General features: G+C 46.4%; 1 protein-coding gene across 11 annotated transcripts in view; it reads left to right on the forward strand.

The window, feature by feature from the left end:
• The window catches only part of LIMD2 (LIM domain containing 2), a 286,232-nt gene that overhangs the window by 175,459 nt on the left and 89,236 nt on the right, over positions 1–21,537 (forward strand). Inside the window, exon 1 of one of the 11 annotated variants that reach the window (XM_063959530.1) lies at positions 15,378–15,425. The exons of 8 other annotated variants lie outside the window; for them this stretch is intronic. In XM_063959530.1, the coding sequence (XP_063815600.1) occupies positions 15,420–15,425 (6 nt within the window). In that variant the 5' untranslated portion in view covers positions 15,378–15,419. Of the gene's footprint in view, positions 1–15,377; positions 15,426–18,904; positions 19,048–20,975; positions 21,181–21,537 lie in introns of those variants that run through there. 2 more of the 11 variants (XM_063959531.1, XM_063959536.1) reach the window with 2 other exon arrangements.

A 21,537-nucleotide genomic window follows, 5' to 3' on the forward strand; every position in this document is an offset into this window, starting at 1 on the left:
TTCACAAGCTGTATTCCCAGCAGGTGATAATCAAGGTACCCCTCCTGCAACAGGGAACGGGGTATTATTCCACACTGTTGTGGTACCGAAGCCGGATGGCTCGGTGAGACCGATTCTAAATCTAAAATCTTTGAACACTTACATACAGAGGTTCAAATTCAAGATTGAGTCACTCAGAGCAGTGATTGCGAACCTGGAAGAAGGGGACTACATGATGTCTCGGGACATCAAGGATGCTTACCTTCATGTCAAAATTTACCCTTCTCACCAAGGGTACCTCAGGTTTATGGTACAGAACTGTCACTATCAGTTCAGACGCTGCCGTATGGATGGTCCACGGCACCCCGGGTCTTTACCAAGGTAATGGCCGAAATGATGATATTCCTTCGAAGGAAGGGAATTTTAGTTATCCCTTACTTGGACGATTCCCTGATAAGGGTAAGGTCCAGGGAACAGTTGGAGGTCGGTGTAGCACTATCTCAGGTAGTGTTGCGGCAGCACGATTGGATTCTCAATATTCCACAATCGCAGCTGCTTCCGACGACTTGTCTTCGGTTCCTAGGGATGATCCTGGACGCAGTCCAGAAAAAGGTGTTTCTCCCGGAGGGGAAAGACGGAGTTATCCGAGCTAGTCAGGAACCTCCTAAAACCGAGCCAAGTCTCAGTGCATCAATGCACAAGGGTTCTGGGTAAAATGGTGGCTTCCTACGAAGCAATCCCATTCGGCAGATTCCACGCAAGAACTTTCCAGTGGGACCTGCTGGACAAATTGTCCGGGTCGCATCTTCAGATGCATCAGCGGATAACCCTGTCACCAAGGACAAGGGTGTCCCTCCTGTGGTGGTTGCAGAGTGCTCATCTTCTAGAGGGCCGCAGATTCGGCATTCAGGACTGGGTCCTGGTGACCACGGATGCCAGCCTGCGAGGCTGGGGAGCAGTCACACAGGGAAGGAATATCCAGGGCTTATGGTCAAGCCTGGAGACATCGCTTCACATAAATATCCTGAAGCTAAGGGCCATTTACAATGCTCTAAGCTTAGCGAGACCTCTGCTTCAAGGTCAGCCGGTGTTGATCCAGTCGGACAACATCACGGCAGTCACCCACGTAAACAGACAGGGTGGCACAAGAAGCAGGAGGGCAATGGCAGAAGCTGCAAGGATTCTTCGCTGGGCGGAAAATCATGTGATAGCACTGTCAGCAGTATTCATTCCGGGAGTGGACAACTGGGAAGCAGACTTCCTCAGCACGACCTCCACCCGGGAGAGTGGGGACTTCACCCAGAAGTCTTCCACATGATTATAAACCGTTGGGAAAAACTCGACAGGTATTGCGCCAGGTCAAGGGACCCTCAGGCAATAGCTGTAGACGCTCTGGTAACACCGTGGGTGTACCAGTCAGTGTATGTGTTCCCTCCTCTGCCTCTCATACCCAAGGTACTGAGATTGATAAGATGGAGAGGAGTAAGCACTATATTCGTGGCTCCGGATTGGCCAAGAAGGACTTGGTAACCGGAACTTCAAGAGATGCTCACGGAGGATCCGTGGCCTCTACCTCTAAGAAGGGACCTGCTCCAACAAGGACCCTGTCTGTTCCAAGACTTACCGCGGCTGCGTTTGACGGCATGGCGGTTGAACGCCGGATCCTGAAGGAAAAAAAGGCATTCCGGATGAAGTCATCCCTATCCTGATCAAAGCCAGGAAGGATGTAACCGCAAAACATTATCACCGCATTTGGCGAAAATATGTTGCGTGGTGCGAGGCCAGTAAGGCCCGACGGACTGGGTCGATTCCTACATTTCCTGCAAACAGGAGTGTCTATGGGCCTGAAATTGGGGTCCATTAAGGTTCAAATTTCGGCCCTGTCAATTTTCTTCCAAAAAGAACTAGCTTCAGTCCCTGAAGTTCAGACGTTTGTAAAAGGGGTACTGCATATACAGCCTCCTTTTGTGCCTCCAGTGGCACTTTGGGATCTCAATGTAGTTTTTTGGGTTCCAAAAGTCACATTGGTTTGAACCACTTAAATCTGTGGAGTTAAAATATCTCACATGGAAAGTGGTCATGCTGTTGGCCCTGGCCTGGGCCAGGCGCGTGTCAGAATTGGCGGCTTTATCCTGTAAAAGCCCTTATCTGATTTTCCATTCGGACAGGGCGGAATTGAGGACTCGTCCTCAGTTTCTCCCTAAGGTGGTTTCAGTGTTTCACCTGAACCAACCTATTGTGGTGCCTGCGGCTACTAGGGACTTGGAGGACTCCAAGTTGCTAGACGTTGTCAGGGCCCTGAAAATATATGTTTCCAGGACGGCTGGAGTCAGAAAATCTGACTCGCTGTTTATCCTGTATGCACCCAACAAGCTGGGTGCTCCTGCTTCTAAGCAGACTATTGCTCGTTGGATTTGTAGTACAATTCAGCTTGCACATTCTGTGGCAGGCCTGCCACAGCCAAAAATCTGTAAATGCCCACTCCACAAGGAAGGTGGGCTCATCTTGGGCGGCTGCCCGAGGGGTCTCGGCTTTACAACTTTGCCGAGCAGCTACTTGGTCAGGAGCAAATACGTTTGTAAAATTCTACAAAATTGATACCCTGGCTGAGGAGGACCTGGAGTTCTCTCAATTGGTGCTGCAGAGTCATCCGCACTCTCCCGCCCGTTTGGGAGCTTTGGTATAATCCCCATGGTCCTTACGGAGTCCCCAGCATCCACTTAGGACGTTAGAGAAAATAAGAATTTACTTACCGATAATTCTATTTCTCGTAGTCCGTAGTGGATGCTGGGCGCCCATCCCAAGTGTGGATTGTCTGCAATACTGGTACATAGTTATTGTTACCAAAAAATCGGGTTATTGCTGTAGTGAGCCATCTTTTCTAGAGGCTCCTCTGTTATCATGCTGTTAACTGGGTTCAGATCACAAGTTGTACTGTGTGATTGGTGTGGCTGGTATGAGTCTTACCCGGGATTCAAAATCCTTCCTTATTGTGTACGCTCGTCCGGGCACAGTATCCTAACTGAGGCTTGGAGGAGGGTCATAGGGGGAGGAGCCAGTGCACACCAGATAGTCCTAAAGCTTTCTTTAGATGTGCCCAGTCTCCTGCGGAGCCGCTATCCCCCCATGGTCCTTACGGAGTCCCCAGCATCCACTACGGACTACGAGAAATAGAATTATCGGTAAGTAAATTCTTATTATTTGTTTCACATGAAAGGATAACATTATACTCCATTATATTCAATATTATTGAATATTCATTATACTCATTATATTCAATATTAACATGCTTGTTATACATTCAGTGTTTAGGGAGAAAACTTCAGTGACTTATACGGGTTTGGTATAAGATCCCGATGCACGGGATGCCAGTGGTCAGAATACTGATGCCGGCATCCTGATGATGAAGATAAATTAAGCATTTTAACTCGCCACCCTAACCCCCATTGTCCCTTACCACAGCCTAACCCTAACCTCCCCAGTTAGTACCTACACCTAACCCCCCACACCCCGCAGCCTAACCCTCCCCCTTCCTAGGCATGCCACCTCATGCATCATCGATTCCTGGAGATCCCCCCCACGGCACCAAGCAATGTTCCTTTAAATAAAACGATGTACCATATTTATAAAATATTTTACGTACAACCTAAATGAAACAGTGTATCTATATAAATAGGAGTATAGTAGTCGCCACTTGGATAAATTACAGGCATTTGGTGCCTTAGAACTATATTGTGTGAAAGAGGGAAGAACCATGTAAGTGTAAGTGATGCACACAACCTAATCAATATCAAGCTTCAACAGGTGAAACAAACAAATGCACTACTAAAAGGTGTCTGTTAGTGATTACAAAATATACATATATCTATATATAACTTGAGCCTCAGTTTGTTTCATACATGCTCATATAAATATACGCATGATATGCCTGTCAGCTCTCGTTGCTCTTCTCACATGAGCCGGGCCGGCGTTACTTCACCACCGCAGCCCATGGAAACGCTGAGGAAGTGCTGTCGATGGCAGCATCACAGCAGCTTTGGCTCAGTCTGCGGTCTGCAGACGCAGCCCAGGGAAACGCTGAGGAAGAGCTGTCGATGGCAGCATCACGGCAGCTTCGTCTCAGTCTGCGGTCTGCAGGCGCAGCCCAGGAAAACGCTGAGGAAGAGCTGTCGATGGCAGCATCACGGCAGCTTCGTCTCAGTCTGCGGTCTGCAGGCGCAGCCCAGGAAAACGCTGAGGAAGAGCTGTCGATGGCAGCATCACGGCAGCTTCATCTCAGTCTGCGGTCTGCAGGCGCAGACCAGGAAAACGCTGAGGAAGAGCTGTCGCTGGCTGTGTCACGGCAGCTTCGTCTCAGTCTGCGGTCTGCAGGCGCAGACCAGGAAAACGCTGAGGAAGAGCTGTCGCTGGCTGTGTCACGGCAGCTTCGTCTCAGTCTGCGGTCTGCAGGCGCAGACCAGGAAAACGCTGAGGAAGAGCTGTTGCTGGCTGTGTCACGGCAGCCTCGGCTCAGTCTGGGCTGAACACAGTTTCGCAAGATTTGATGTCATCATCTAGCAAGACAGTCACTGTAGTTCACCGAGTTCCTCAGCTGCCAAGGAGCCTTGCTGGTGACCTGGTGATCCCAGGGTCCCCTTATTCCTGGAGAATCTGGGTGAAGGGAAAAGCCTCCTGGAGGGTTGCCACCAAATCCTGGAGAATCCAGGATATCAGGGAGAAGTGGCAGGGGCGTCTTAAGCGAGGAGGGGGCCTGTGTGCAGACTCCAGGTGGGCCCCCTCCTCTCCATGGCGCTTTAGGCTCCGACACTGCGCCGGAGCCTACTACACATGCGCAGGTCTCCGGAAACATTGCGCCTGCCATGTTCCGGAGACCAAATTTAAAGTGCGCATGCGCGGTGGCCATTTTGGAGTGGATTTTGTGCTGGACGGAGGCGGCTGTAGCGTCCAACGCTGGACTCCGCAGAGAGGTGAGTACTAAAATATGGGTGCAATGTGTGCGGTGTGAGGCCCCCCCCTGGACCCAGGGGCCCGTGTGCACCGCACACATTGCACCCATTATAGAAATGCCAATGAGAGGTGGCAACCCTCCCCCTTAGTGCCTAAACCTAACCTTCCCCCAGTATGCCTCTCCCTAAGCGCTCCTGGCCTAAGCCTAAGCCTAGGGATCCTGCTGGTCGGTATCCTGGTGTTTTCTGGTGTTAGTGTTCTGACAGGTGACTGGATTATGATGCTGGTATTTCGGCTGCCGGGATATTGAACATAACCCACTTACAGTAGTGGATCCAGGGCCGGAGTAAGGTGTGTGGGGGCTCCAGGTCAACTAACTTGTGGGGAACTCCTAACAAAAAAGTTGTCAATACTATATGCTGAAGATGTTATTAGAAAGTATATATAAATACACCCTTCTCCTCAAATATGTTAAATACATTGTAGTTTCTCTAACGTCCTAAGTGGATGCTGGGGACTCCGTAAGGACCATGGGGAATAGCGGCTCCGCAGGAGACTGGGCACATCTAAAGAAAGCTTTATGACTAACTGGTGTGCACTGGCTCCTCCCCCTATGACCCTCCTCCAAGCCTCAGTTAGATTTCTGTGCCCGACGAGAAGGGTGCACACTAGGGGCTCTCCTGAGCTTCTTAGTGAAAGTTTTAGTTTAGGTTTGTTATTTTCAGTGAGACCTGCTGGCAACAGGCTCACTGCATCGAGGGACTAAGGGGAGAAGAAGCGAACTCACCTGCGTGCAGAGTGGATTGGGCTTCTTGGCTACTGGACATTAGCTCCAGAGGGACGATCACAGGTTCAGCCTGGATGGGTCCCGGAGCCGCGCCGCCGGCCCCCTTACAGAGCCAGAAGAGCGAAGAGGTCCGGAGAAAGCGGCGGCAGAAGACGTTCCTGTCTTCAAATAAGGTAGCGCACAGCACTGCAGCTGTGCGCCATTGCTCTCAGCACACTTCACACTCCGGTCACTGAGGGTGCAGGGCGCTGGGGGGGGCGCCCTGAGACGCAATAAAACATGACAGAAATACCTTACATGGCAAAAAATGCATCACATATAGCTCCTGGGCTATATGGATGCATTTAACCCCTGCCAGAATATAAAAAAAACCGGGAGATAAGGCCGCCGAAAAGGGGGCGGAGCCTATCTCCTCAGCACACTGGCGCCATTTTCCCTCACAGCTCAGTTGGAGGGAAGCTCCCTGGCTCTTCCCTGCACTACAGAAAGGGTTAAAAAAAAGAGAGGGGGGCACTATTTAGGCGCAGTATTAAAACATACAGCAGCTATAAGGGGAAAAACACTTATATAAGGTTATCCCTGTATATATATATATAGCGCTCTGGTGTGTGCTGGCATACTCTCCCTCTGTCTCCCCAAAGGGCTAGTGGGGTCCTGTCCTCTATCAGAGCATTCCCTGTGTGTGTGCTGTGTGTCGGTACGTTTGTGTCGACATGTATGAGGAGAAAAATGATGTGGAGACGGAGCAGAGTGTCTGTAACAGTGATGTCACCCCCTAGGGGGTCGACACCTGAGTGGATGTACTGTTGAAAATTACGTGACAGTGTCAGCTCTATATAAAAAAACAGTGGTTGACATGAGACAGCCGGCTACTCAGCTTGTGCCTGTCCAGACGTCTCATAGGCCGTCAGGGGCTCTAAAGCGGCCGTTACCTCAGATGGCAGATACAGACGCCGACACGGATACTGACTCCTGTGTCGACGGTGAAGAGACAACCGTGATTTCCAGTAGGGCCACACGTTACATGATTGAGACAATGGCAAATGTTTTTATACATTTTTGATAATACGAGTACCACCAAAAAGGGGTATTATGTTCGGTGAGGGAAAAACTACCTGTAGTTTTCCTGAATCTGAGAAATAAAATGAGGTGAGTGATGATGCGTGGGTTTCCCCCCGATAACAATTGATAATTTCTTAAAAAGTATTGGCTGCATACCCTTTCCCGCCAGAGGTTAGGGTGCGTTGGGAAACACCCCCTAGGGGGGATAAGGCGCTCACACGCTTGTAAGAACAAGGGCTCTACCCTCTCATGAGATGGCCGCCCTTAAGGATCCTGCTGATAGAAAGCAGGAGGGTATCCAAAAAGGTATTTACACACATACTGGTGTTATACTGCGACCAGCTATCGCCTCAGCCTGGAGGTGCAGTGCTGGGTGGGCATGGTCGGATTCCCTGACTGGAAATATTAGGATAGTATATTATTGCCTATAGAGCATTTAAAAGATGCATTTCTATATATGCATGATGCACAGCGGAATAATTGCCGACTGGCATCAAGTATAAGTGCGTTGTCCAATTCTACCAGTAAAATGGTCAGGTGATGCGGATTCCAAACGGCATTTGGAAGTATTGCCTTTGAAAGGGGACATTTGGGGTCGGTCTTTTAGACCTGGTGGCCACGGCAACAGCTGGGAAATCCACGTTTGTACCCCAGGTCGCCTCTCAAAATAAGACGCCGTATTATCAGGCGCAGTCCTTTGTTGGCAAGCGGACAAAAGGTTCCTCTTTTCTGCTCGTGACAGAGGGAGAGGAAAAAGGCTGCAGAGATCAGCCAGTTCCCAGGAACAGAAACCCTTTCCCGCCTCTGCCAAGCCCTCAGTATGACGCTATGGCTTTACAAGCTCAGGCACGGTGGGGGCCCGTTCTCAATGAATTTCAGTGCGCAGTGGGCTCACTCGCAAGTAGACCCCTGGATCCTTCAGGTAATATCTCAGGGGTACATATTGGAATTCGAGACGTCTCCCCCTCGCCGTTTCCAAAAGTCGGCTTTACCGACGTCTCCCTCTGATAGGGAGGCAGTTTTGGAAGCCATTCACAAGCTGTATTCCCAGCAGGTGATAATCAAGGTACCCCTCCTGCAACAGGGAACGGGGTATTATTCCACACTATTGTGGTACCGAAGCCAGACGGCTCGGTGAGACCGATTCTAAATCTAAAATCTTTGAACACTTACATACAGAGGTTCAAATTCAAGATTGAGTCACTCAGAGCAGTGATTGCGAACCTGGAAGAAGGGGACTACATGATGTCTCGGGACATCAAGGATGCTTACCTTCATGTCAAAATTTACCCTTCTCACCAAGGGTACCTCAGGTTATGGTACAGAACTGTCACTATCAGTTCAGACGCTGCCGTAGGGATGGTCCACGGCACCCCGGGTCTTTACCAAGGTAATGGCCGAAATGATATCCCTTCGAAGGAAGGAAATTTTAGTTATCCCTTACTTGGACGATTCCCTGATAAGGGTAAGATCCAGGGAACAGTTGGAGGTCGGTGTAGCACTATCTCAGGTAGTGTTGCGGCAGCACGATTGGATTCTCAATATTCCAAAATCGCAGCTGGTTCCGACGACTTGTCTTCTGTTTCCTAGGGATGATCCTGGACACAGTCCAGAAAAAAGGTGTTTCTCCCGGAAGAGAAAGCCAGGGAGTTATCCGAGCTAATCAGGAACCTCCTAAAACCGAACCAAGTCTTAGTGCATCAATGCACAAGGGTTCTGGGTAAAAATGGTGGCTTCCTACGAAGCAATCCCATTCGTTAGATTCCACGCAAGAACTTTCCAGTGGAACCTACTGGACAAATGGTCCGGGTCGCATTTTCAGATGCATCAGCGGATAACCCTGTCACCAAGGACAAGGGTATCCATCCTGTGGTGGTTGCAGAGTGCTCATCTTCTAGAGGGCCGCAGATTCGGCATTCAGGACTGGGTCCTGATGACCACGGATGCCAGCCTGCGAGGCTGGAGAGCAGTCACACAGGGAAGGAATATCCAGGGCTTAGGGTCAAGCCTGGATACATCACTTCACATAAATATCCTGAAGCTAAGGGCCATTTACAATGCTCTAAGCTTAGCGAGACCTCTGCTTCAAGGTCAGCCGGTGTTGATCCAGTCGGACAACATCATGGCAGTCACCCACGTAAACAGACAGGGTGGCACAAGAAGCAGGAGGGCAATGGCAGAAGCTGCAAGGATTCTTCGCTGGGCGGAAAATCATGTGATAGCACTGTCAACAGTATTCATTCCGGGAGTGGACAACTGGGAAGCAGACTTCCTCAGCACGACCTCCACCCGGGAGAGTGGGGACTTCACCCAGAAGTCGTCCACATGATTAAAAAACTCGACAGGTATTGCGCCAGGTCAAGAGACCCTCAGGCAATAGTTGTAGACGCTCTGGTAACACCGTGGGTGTACCAGTCAGTGTATGTGTTCCCTCCTCTGCCTCTCATACTCAAGGTACTGAGATTGATAAGATGGAGAGGAGAAAGCGCTATATTCGTGGCTCCGGATTGGCCAAGAAGGACTTGGTAACCGGAACTTCAAGAGAGGCTCACGGAGGATCCGTGGCCTCTACCTCTAAGAAGGGACCTGCTCCAGCAAGGACCCTGTCTGTTCCAAGACTTACCGCGGCTGCGTTTGACGGCATGGCGGTTGAACACCGGATCCTGAAGGAAAAAAGGCATTCCGGATGAAGTCATCCCTATCCTGATCAAAAGCCAGGAAGGATGTAACCGCAAAAACATTATCACCGCAATTGGCGAAAATATGTTGCGTAGTGCGAGGCCAGTAAGGCCCGACGGAGGAAATTCAACTGGGTCGATTCCTACATTCCTGCAAACAGGAGTGTCTATGGGCCTGAAATTGGGGTCCATTAAGGTTCAGATTTCGGCCCTGTCAATTTTCTTCCAAAAAAGAACTAGCTTCAGTCCCTGAAGTTTAGACGTTTGTAAAAGGGGTACTGCATATACAGCCTCCTGTTGTGCCTCCAGTGGCAATTTGGGATCTCAATGTAGTTTGGGTTCCAAAAAGTCACATTGGTTTGAACCACTTAAATCTGTGGAGTTAAAATATCTCACATGGAAAGTGGTCATGCTGTTGGCCCTGGCCTGGGCCAGGCGCGTGTCAGAATTGGCGGCTTTATCCTGTAAAAGCCCTTATCTGATTTTCCATTCGGACAGGGCGGAATTGAGGACTCGTCCTCAGTTTCTCCCTAAGGTGGTTCCAGCGTTTTCACCTGAACCAACTGTGACAAGAACACTGGGATAGTGTTTGAGGGCAGGTATATTTGTCCCAGGTTCTTGTCTTACATGTTTTAGAAAATATTAACTTCTAGGAAAAATGCTTTTTGTTTTGTCTGAACCTTTTCAGTTTGCTGTAAAAGCTGGGTAAAGGCTCTGAGAGAGAGATAAGGCGAGTTCTAGACATTGGGCCCAGTTCGGGTCTTTGGCCTCACAGAGGGCTAATCAGGGTTTCAGCTGTGTAAGTGTGTTATAGTGCTGCTAACCTGATTAGTATGGGCAGACTGCCTGGGAAGGCTGAGGGATCTGTGTGTGAGAGACACGCTTTCTGATGCAAGTAAGCTATACAGTATGTACTGAAGAACTCTGGGTTTTGTTTAGTGACAGTTAGGAATATCTTATGTTTAGTTAGTGCCGGACAGGCAAGGTATTTTTATTTTGGGGTTTGTTTTATTTTCTGTTTCAATAAAACTGGCCGGGGTCAGTTGTACCAGAAACTGGACTTGTGTTGTTCCTCAGCTGCTGCGTGCTACCATATTCCCCAGGAAAAGGCGCCTTGCACCCCTACAGTGTTACAACTTGGTGGAGAATGCGAGCAACCCCGTTCTGCGCATAAGTGAAAGCAGCAGCTTTGTGAGGCCTGCAGAAAACGGTGGTTTATGCAGATACAGCCCAGTGTGAAGTTACTGAGACTCACCCCTGAGGGTTTGATATATGTCTTGGGTGAAAGCAGCTACAAAGCCGCCTGAAAAATCTGTCGACATGGAGGATCTGCTTAAAGCCTTGCTGCAAGCTACAGCGGCTCAGCAGGAGGCCAACCGACAGCAGCAGGTGGCAATGGAGAAAAATAGGAGACAGCAGCAGGTGGCTATTGACGAACTTTACCGGCAACAGCGTCAGGATAGAGAGGCCTTAACAGAAGTGGTGCAGAGCCTTGCAGCCCGGATTGGAGATGTGGCCGTCAGTGCTCCGACCAGCTCTAGTTCTATACGGGCCAGTCACTTCTTGCAGAAAATGACAGAGGCTGACGATGTGGAGGCCTACTTGACCACGTTTGAAAGGACTGCAGAGCGTGAGAACTGGCCAAAAGCACAGTGGGCCAGTCTGCTGGCACCTTTTCTGTCAGGTGAGCCCCAAAAAGCGTACTTTGATTTAAGCCCTGCTGAGGCTCGGGACTATGATAAACTAAAGACTGAGATCCTGACCCGCCTGGGAGTCACACTGTCAGTACGAGCACAACGGGTGCACCGTTGGGTGTACGCCATGGAGAAGCCTCCGCGCTCTCAGATGCACGACCTTATTCAGCTAACAAAAAAATGGCTACAGCCAGAGACATTAACTGGTCCCCAGATGGTTGAAAGAGTCGTCATGGACCGCTACTTGAGATCTTTGCCCATGGTCCTGCGCAAGTGGGTGAGCCATGGAAACCCGGGTACTGCTGACCAATTAGTAGACATGGTAGAGCGGTATTTGGCAGCAGAGGAACTACTGATGACCACCCAGCAACCCATAGATCCTCGACAGCGCCCTTCAGTAAAGACTGGTAAGACTGTTCCGTGGGAAAACGTTGCTGGGCGGTTAAGAGAACGCAAGGCTGGAGAGACTGTAAACACTGGCCCTGGAGACAGGCCAATGGGGCTAGAACGGTCTATGTTGCCCAAACGGGTTGATAATCGTGTGGTTAAATGTTTTAGATGTGGTATGCCAGGTCATGTTGTTGCCAATTGCCCAGTCATGCAAGAACCCATGCAATGTGATGCTGCCTTTGAATGTCGCAGAATGTCTTTCTTTGCTAGGTTAGCCTGTACTGTGGTACCTTCACCTGAGCTGGAAAAACAAATGTGTGATGTGTTCTTAGAGGGTAACCGGGTAGAGGCCTTGCTAGATTCAGGAAGTTTAGTTACCCTCGTGAAAGCTGGGTTAGTGAACCCCTTAAAGGTCCAGCAAATACCTATTGGGGTAACTTGCATACATGGGGATACCCAACATTATGCCACTGCTGAGGTGAATATAGAAACTTGTTGTGGGTCAGCAATGGTTAAAGTGGGACTGGTCCCTACCTTGGTGCATGAGGCCATAATAGGGAGGGATTTTCCTCATTTTTGGAAACTGTGGGAATCACGGTTATCAACAGATGTGAGAAGTAAAAAGCCAGTTGATAATACCGGTGATTTTATGGATGTACGTGGGTCTTCGGAACTTTCTGGCCCTTTGCCTTTTGCTAGTTTGGCTGGGGAAGTGACAGATGGGGAGTCCAGTGAGGACCCTCTTGCCGGGAACAGAGACATAGTAGTTAGAACTGAAAGCGTGCCTGACCTGGAGGTAAAGAAGGATCTGTTTGCGTCTGAACAGTTAAAGGATCCTACCTTAATAAAGGCTAGAGAGAATGTTAAGATTGTTAATGGGGAACCTGTGGTACCAGGTGACAGGGTTACGTATCCCCACATGGCCATCTGTAATGAGCTCTTGTACCACATTGTCAAAAGGGGTGAGGATGTGGTAGAACAGCTGGTAGTTCCCCAGCCTTATCGGAGAACGGTACTAGATTTAGCTCATAGTCACGTTACCGCAGGACATTTAGGGGCAGAAAAAACCACTGAAAGAGTTTTACAAAGGTTCTTTTGGCCAGGGGTTTATAAAGAAGTGTCTGAATATTGTTCTTCCTGTCCTGAATGCCAGTATCATGCCCCTAGACCCCATTTCAGGAGCCCACTAGTTCCCATGCCTATTATAGAGGTCCCGTTTGACAGAATAGCCATGGATCTCGTGGGGCCCTTGTTAAAGTCTGCTCGGGGCCATCAGTATATCCTGGTAATTATGGACTATGCCACTCGATATCCTGAGGCTGTCCCTTTACGCACTATCACAACCAAGGCGATAGCTAAGGAGCTGGTGCAGGTATTTAGTAGAGTGGGAATACCAAAAGAAATTTTGACTGACCAAGGTACTCCATTTATGTCAAGGATCATGAAAGAATTGTGCAAGTTATTTAAGGTCACTCACCTCAGGACGTCCATCTACCATCCCCAAACTGACGGGTTGGTGGAAAGGTTTAATAAAACATTAAAAAGTATGTTAAAAAAGGTTGTTGAGAGAGATGGGAAAAACTGGGATTGTTTGTTGCCCTACTTGTTAATGGCCATCAGAGAAGTTCCTCAGTCCTCTACGGGGTTTTCTCCGTTTGATTTGTTGTATGGTAGACACCCCAGAGGGTTGTTGGATATTGCCAAAGAGACGTGGGAAGGACAGCCCACTCCTTATAGAAGCGTTATTGAGCATGTAACACAAATGCAGGATAGGATTGCAGCCGTGGTACCTGTTGTCAGAGAGCACATGGAACAGGCCCAAAGTGCTCAACAGAGGGTCTATAACCGGAGTGCCAAGATACGGGAATTTGCTCCTGGAGATAGAGTTCTTGTTTTGGTACCCACTGTGGAAAGCAAATTCCTAGCTAAATGGCAGGGTCCATTTGAGATTAGGGAAAAAAGTGAATGAGGTTAATTACAAAGTATACCAGCCGGGAAAGAGAAAACCCGAACAGATTTACCATGTTAACTTAATCAAACCCTGGAAAGATAGGTTGTCTCTGTCAGCGGAGCCTTGCCCTTCGGTGTTTTCACCCCGGTTGCTTCCCGCAGTGAAGGTGTCAGAGACATTATCAGCTGATCAGAACAATCAGGTTAAAGAATTTCTCATCCAAAATAGGGAGGTATTTTCAGAGCTGCCTGGCCGAACGACCATAATAAAACATGACATTGTCACAGAACCAGGGGTCAGGGTTCATTTAAAGCCATATAGGATTCCTGAAGCTCAGCGAGAAGCTATTTCTAAGGAAGTTAAAACCATGTTAGAACTTGGAGTCATAGAGGAGTCTAACAGTGAGTGGTCCAGTCCCATAGTGCTCATCCCGAAGCCCGACGGTAGCATACGCTTCTGTAATGACTTTCGTAAGTTAAATGAGGTGTCCAAGTTTGACGCATACCCCATGCCCCGTGTGGATGAGCTTGTAGAAAGGCTGGGAACAGCCAGGTTTCTCACCACATTGGACCTGACCAAAGGTTACTGGCAAATACCTTTATCTGATAGCGCCAAAGAAAAAACAGCCTTTTCGGTTCCGGAGGGGCTGTACCAGTATAAGATGTTACCCTTTGGGTTGCATGGGGCTCCAGCAACCTTTCAACGGGCGATGGATAAAATTTTGAGGCCCCATAGAAAATATGCAGCTGCCTATTTGGATGATGTGGTAATTCACAGTACAGACTGGGGGTCCCATTTGGTTAAAGTACAAGCAGTACTGGACTCAATCAGAGAGGCAGGGTTAACTGCTAACCCAAAGAAGTGCTGCCTCGCAATGGAGGAGGTCAAATACTTGGGCTTCACCATAGGCAGAGGTCTGATTAGGCCCCAATTGAATAAAGTTGATGCTATTCAAAACTGGCCTCGTCCAGTGAATAAAAAACAGGTAAGGGCTTTTTTGGGAATTACTGGGTACTATAGACGGTTTATTCCTAATTTTGCGACCACAGCGGTGCCGTTGTCAGACCTTACCAAAGGGAAGCAGTCAAATGTGGTGAAATGGAACCCTGATGCAGAAAAGGCGTTCCAAGCGTTAAAAGTGGCTTTGTGTTCACAACCGGTGTTGATAACACCAGATTTTTCAAAAGAATTTGTGGTACAGACAGATGCCTCAGAGGTAGGGATAGGTGCTGTGCTGTCCCAAACCAGAGATGGGGACGAACACCCTATCATTTATTTGAGTAGGAAACTCAATGAGCATGAAAAAAGGTATGCCATTGTGGAAAAGGAGGCTTTGGCCATTAAGTGGGCACTAGATACCTTGAGATATTACCTCTTGGGTAGACAATTCAGACTAGTGACAGACCATGCCCCTTTAAAATGGATGTATGTAAATAGAGGCAAGAATGCTCGTGTAACTAGATGGTTTCTAGCGTTGCAGGACTTTAAGTTTACTGTCGAACATAGACCGGGAACACAATTGGCCAACGCAGATGCATTGTCTCGCATCTTCTGTTTGGGGGCTACAAGTGTTCCGGCCCCTAGGTCGAAACAGGGGAGGGGGATATGTGACAAGAACACTGGGATAGTGTTTGAGGGCAGGTATATTTGTCCCAGGTTCTTGTCTTACATGTTTTAGAAAATGTTAACTTCTAGGAAAAATGCTTTTTGTTTTGTCTGAACCTTTTCAGTTTGCTGTAAAAGCTGGGTAAAGGCTCTGAGAGAGAGATAAGGCGAGTTCTAGACATTGGGCCCAGTTCGGGTCTTTGGCCTCACAGAGGGCTAATCAGGGTTTCAGCTGTGTAAGTGTGTTATAGTGCTGCTAACCTGATTAGTATGGGCAGACTGCCTGGGAAGGCTGAGGGATCTGTGTGTGAGAGACACGCTTTCTGATGCAAGTAAGCTATACAGTATGTACTGAAGAACTCTGGGTTTTGTTTAGTGACAGCTAGGAATATCTTATGTTTAGTTAGTGCCGGACAGGCAAGGTATTTTTATTTTGGGGTTTGTTTTATTTTCTGTTTCAATAAAACTGGCCGGGGTCAGTTGTACCAGAAACTGGACTTGTGTTGTTCCTCAGCTGCTGCGTGCTACCATATTCCCCAGGAAAAGGCGCCTTGCACCCCTACAGTGTTACACAACCTATTGTGGTGCCTGCGGCTACTAGGGACTTGGAGGAATCCAAGTTGCTGGATGTTGTCAGGGCCCTGAAAATATGTTTCCAGGACGGCTGGAGTCAGGAAATCTGACTCGCTGTTTATCCTGTATGCACCCAACATGCTGGGTGCTCCTGCTTCTAAGCAGACTATTGCTCGTTGGATTTGTAGTACAATTCAGCTTGCACATTCTGTGGCAGGCCTGCCACAGCTAAAATCTGTAAAAGCCCGTTCCACAAGGAAAGTGGGCTCATCTTGGGCTGCTGTTCGAGGGGTCTCGGCTTTACAACTTTGCCAAGCAGCTACTTGGTCAGGGGCAAACACGTTTGCTAAATTCTACAAATTTGATACCCTGGCTGAGGAGGACCTGGAGTTTTCTCATTCGGTGCTGCAGAGTCATCCGCACTCTCCCGCCCGTTTGGGAGCTTTGGTATAATCCCCATGGTCCTTACGGAGTCCCCAGCATCCACTTAGGACGTTAGAGAAAAGAAGAATTTACTTACCGATAATTCTATTTCTCATAGTCCGTAGTGGATGCTGGGCGCCCATCCCAAGTGCGGATTGTCTGCAATACTTGTACATAGTTATTGTTACAAAAATCGGGTTATTATTGTTGGGAGCCATCTTTTCAGAGGCTCCTCTGTTATCATACTGTTAACTGGGTTCAGATCACAAGTTATACGGTGTGATTGGTGTGGCTGGTATGAGTCTTACCCGGGATTCAAAATCTTTCCTTATTGTGTACGCTCGTCCGGGCACAGTATCCTAACTGAGGCTTGGAGGAGGGTCATAGGGGGAGGAGCCAATGCACACCAGTTAGTCCTAAAGCTTTCTTTAGATGTGCCCAGTCTCCTGCGGAGCCGCTATTCCCCATGGTCCTTACGGAGTCCCCAGCATCCACTACGGACTATGAGAAATAGAATTATCGGTAAGTAAATTCTTATTTTTTCCAGTTCGCATTATGCCACATAAGCCCCAGTTTCTATATGCCACAATGACCCCCCCCATGCTGGTAAATGTAGATATGTGTGGGGGCCCCAGCTGCCCAGTTGTTCTGGCACTGACTGGAACCATTAACAAATATATGTGCGCTCCTGCTTTTACAGTCTAATATCAGAAAACAGCTCTGCCCCCCCAATGGGGCACAACGCATATCATGGGGATATGTATAACAGTAACAAGGAAACCTGAAATTGCTTCTGTGATAGCAGTAGGACGTTATGTATATAATTATGTCATGTCTTATCATATGTTTATTAAATGACACACAGCATTAACCCACATCAACAAGAACAATTTAGACTAATAAAAATAAATGTCTTGTTGGTTGATATGGGTTACTGGACATTTTACATTTTGCGCCATTCCTTTTATGCACATCTAGCTCTCTGGCTACTGCAGTGGTTCTCAAATTAACTCTTCTGGACCCCACACAGTTGATGTTTTCCAGGTCACCTGTGGATCTTTGAAATGTAACAGTTGGTCATACACCTGTTCCCAGCTAGGTGACATGGAAAACGTGAACTGTGTGGGATCCTGAGGACTGAGCGGCAGATTTATTAAGCTCTGTGAAGTGATAAAGTGGAAGGTGATAAAGCACCAGCCAATCAGCTCCTAACTTCCATGTCACAGGCTGGATTTGAAAAATGACAGTTAGGAGCTGACTGGTTGGTCCTTTATCACCTTCTACTTTTTCACTTCACCGAGCTTAATAAATATGCCCCTGAGTTTGAGAACCACTGGGCTAGTGCATTTGTCTACCTGCTGCTACAGCATTGGGATGTATCTTTTGTGTAGTTTTAGTATTAGTTTGTTGAGTTGTTGGATGGCTATAAGTGATTATTCTGGGTTGTCTCCTTCCTGGATTTGGAGCTCTTGGGCAGACTAGAAGAATATGCAGAAAGGGCAGAGAATATGCAGTCATTGATAACTGTCCTCATCTGACTGTACCACAAAAACATATGCGGTAGTGATGTCATACCTTGTCCATAATGCTCTTTCTTCCTTTCTTTTTCCATTGCTTTTAACTTATTATGATGATGATGATGATGATGATTATGTTAATCAAATCTGTCATCATCACATTTGTGACATGCAGAAATACAGAACGTGTTTCATAGCCATACTGTGGCTCTACAGTTTTTGTGGTACTAAAAGTCTCAGTATACACTGCTGGTCTTGTAGTTCCACAGCTGCACAGGGCCATTGACCACCTATGTCCACTCTCCTCTATGTTGCTTGCTAAATTGCAACCTATGTACAACATAATCCCCTCTGTCCTTCATTGCTTCTCCCCTTCAGTCCGTTTCCCTTTCGTACCTATTCACCTGTCTATGCTGTACCTCCCTCTGTCTCCATAGTAACTGGCTCTGGATAATGGGAGCATCCACTCGGTCGCCATAGAAACCAAAGCATTTGCTGGCCTTTCTGTAAATCCAACAGGCAGACAGCAGTTTTCCATCCAGTGTATCTCTCTCTCTCTCTCTCTCTCTCTCTCTCTCTCTCTCTCTCTATCTATCTCTACAGTAGTCGTGTGTGTGTGTGTGTGTGTGTGTGTGTGTGTATGTGTGTATATATGTATGTGTATATATATATATATATATATATATATATATATATATGTATGTGTATATATATATATATATATATATATATATATATATATATATATATATATATATATATAAATAATGTAATACTGCTTTATTAATCTCTCCATCTTTGTACATATAAAGTATCTGGTATGTAGCTAGCTTTTTAGTATAGATTGCAAGCTCTCCAGAACAGAATACTGTGAAGTGTGTAGTTCAGTGCTGAAAACAATGGTGGAAAGCACAGATAAGAAATGTGAGAGGGTGAGTTTTACAAGATGATGTAACTGATAAATGAGTGAATAGTAACACAAATTAGATTCTAAAAAGAGAAAAAGGTGTGCTATAATTTCTTTAAAAAATATGCAAATATGTATTTGGAATGAAAACTAAAAGCAAAAGTTATTTGAAAACAACAACAATCAAAACAATAATACTTTTAAAGACCTACACAGGAAATTAGGATGCAATTTTTGGAGACATCAGGGACAGATAAACCGGACAGGAGAGAGTGTGGGGGCAGCAGAAGGAGAGAAGAAAGAGGAGGAGAAGACCCAGAGAGTCCAATGGGAGCCGAGAAGGAGTATTGAAAAAGGCAATGGGGGAGGGTGACAGGGGACGAAGGGAGAGAGATAACAAGGGAGGAGAGGAAGAGGGGGGAGGCTGTTGCACGAAACAGCCACACAAAGGAAGGACCGGGGTTGTGAAAGAGAGAAAGCAGGCAGCAGCAGAGCAGGAAGAAGCATCTCAGACACACGGTGACAAGGAATGAGGTGAGTACATTGCTCCCAGTGATGTATAATAACCAGAGGCTCAGGAAAGAAGGCAGGTTGGGAATTGGTAACAGGATCTGCAGAGCAGCATGATAAGACAAAACAAGATCGCAAGCCAAACAATGGGGCAATGTAGAGAGAACAGCATTGCGTGATGCAGAGCAATAATACAAACCAATGCTGTAACATGGGAAATGGCACAACATGCAAAGTATAACACAATATTCATACCAAGAACATAATGAGCATTATTCAAACATGCACAGTACTAACTAATAATACTGGCAATAAAATAGCTGATAACATGCATATTGCAATAGCTTTACATGAACATCATGCAAATGTAACATGTTTGTAGGATTTCCTGCTTGCTCACAGGTGAGTTTGTTTTTAAAGTTTGGACCTATATAGTGGGCAAGACTGTATTATTTAGCCATCCACAGCATGTTGTTGGCAGTACAATACACACACCACTGTATGTAATGTAGAGCCCTAAATACACCTGCTATCATCACCATTTATGTTATATTACAGCATTGTATTTGTAGTTTCACTTCTAGCACACATATGATATCAGGCAAGTGATAGGAGAGCTGATACAGACAAGGCTACATTGATATGCTCTGTCTAGCATAGCCTAATCATTTTCTTGAATGAAAGCTTTAGCAAGCAAGTCTTTGTTATATACCAGTATTGTTATCCTGATAGGTTTGTCTTTCTGATTGTATATCACTTGGAGTTACTGTATATAAGTATCTGATATTTAGAACATGTATGTATACAATGATACAGATAAAATGTAGAATTAAAGACTCATTACAACAATTGATTTACAAAGTACTGCAGATAAATACTGTATGCATATATTTTGCATACATTTATGTACAGTTTATGTAAATATTAGCACAAATAGCTACCATAAATCAAATCTGAAAGGCAGACACTATCGCATACAGGCATGATGTAGGCAAAAAAACAAAAACAAAGGACAAGAATTACAATCAATAAATGTATATACAGAAATGTTAAACTGGTTTAAGAGAGTAACTGTACCAAACATTTACACTGCTGAGCGATACATAATTATAAGGTCTATTTACTAAGTCTTGGATAGAGATATAAAGTACCAATCAACCATCTCCTGTCATTTTTCAAACACAGCCTGTGACATGGCAGTTAGGAGCTGGTTGGCTGGTATTTTATCTCTGTCCACTTTATCTTTCTCCAAGGCTTAGTAAATAGACTCCTATAATTATTCTTGTTGTTATTTTTTTATCATTATCATCATTAAACACCTTAATTGCCCTGAAATAAATTAATATTCCTGAACATAGAGCCTCAGCCATCATGCTTAATGCCTCAGTGATATCACAAATTCATAAACTGAACATTGGTTCAGCCTACAAAATGGCAGCCTCCACTTTGTATAAGGCTCTGCAAAACCAAATGACTGCAGTGATATACTACAAACAGAGCCCCCAATTTTCTTCTGCCTTTTGCCAAAGTTAATGAGTTATTTCGGACTGATACCCTCGTTTTCTCAATTGTTTTCTTGTCCTGACAAATTGTGAGGTAAGTATTTTGCAAGCTGCATGCAGCTTACCGAAATAAACCAACTTTTTAACTCTGTACATAGGCAGTCTTACATTATCATTCAGTAATATTATTTCTTGGTATCACATGCTGTTTATGGAGAATTTACAGTGATAGTTCTCATGAGGTTAACAACATTGGTGATCCTATACATACTTAAAAAGAAAATAAGAATTCTGACCATAAAATCTGACTAATGAAGTAAATGGAAAGCGCTAAATATAATAAAAGTACTGAAAGTACTTATAAATTGAAAACCAAATAAAGAACTTTTATTCACTCCTCGAAAAAGTGCAACTGCATGAAACGCGTTGGAGACTGTATTATTCTAAGGAGAAGAAAGCCCACTGTACGGCCAGGACATCGGCCGCGACACGACCCGCTGACATCAGCGGTGACGGGAGCCAGAAGAACACCATTTGCGCACACAGCCCGCTGGACGCAGCGGGACTCAGCGCCGCCAGCCACGCCATCCGCCGCACTCAAGATCAGAGCCGCAGCGCTCACCAGCGGCTCCGGGACAACTAAGTGCAGAGACAGGTAGGCAATTACCATTTGGCAAACCGGGACTATTAACAACAGTGTGCGGGCCACTCCTTACCAATTCACTCAAAAGAGTGTAAACATTATTTTATTAATACTTTTTTTTCCCTACAGGTACCGCTATTTTATCTATAATCATTTTAAATATCACTTTCAGTACTTTTATTATATTTAGCGCTTTCCATTTACTTCATTAATCTATTCTTTAAGAAAGCAGCTTATCCATCCAAGCGCAGCAACTTAATACATTTCTAGCCATAAAATCTGACTATCTCAGTTTGTAGAACCCTCCCAAGCCCATCTGTGTTCCCATGTCTAAACAGCTCTGTATGACACCTCAATGGCCTGATTTTC

Source organism: Pseudophryne corroboree, chromosome 3 (genome assembly GCF_028390025.1).
Source record: "Pseudophryne corroboree isolate aPseCor3 chromosome 3, aPseCor3.hap2, whole genome shotgun sequence".
Classification (NCBI taxonomy): Eukaryota; Metazoa; Chordata; class Amphibia; order Anura; family Myobatrachidae; genus Pseudophryne; species Pseudophryne corroboree.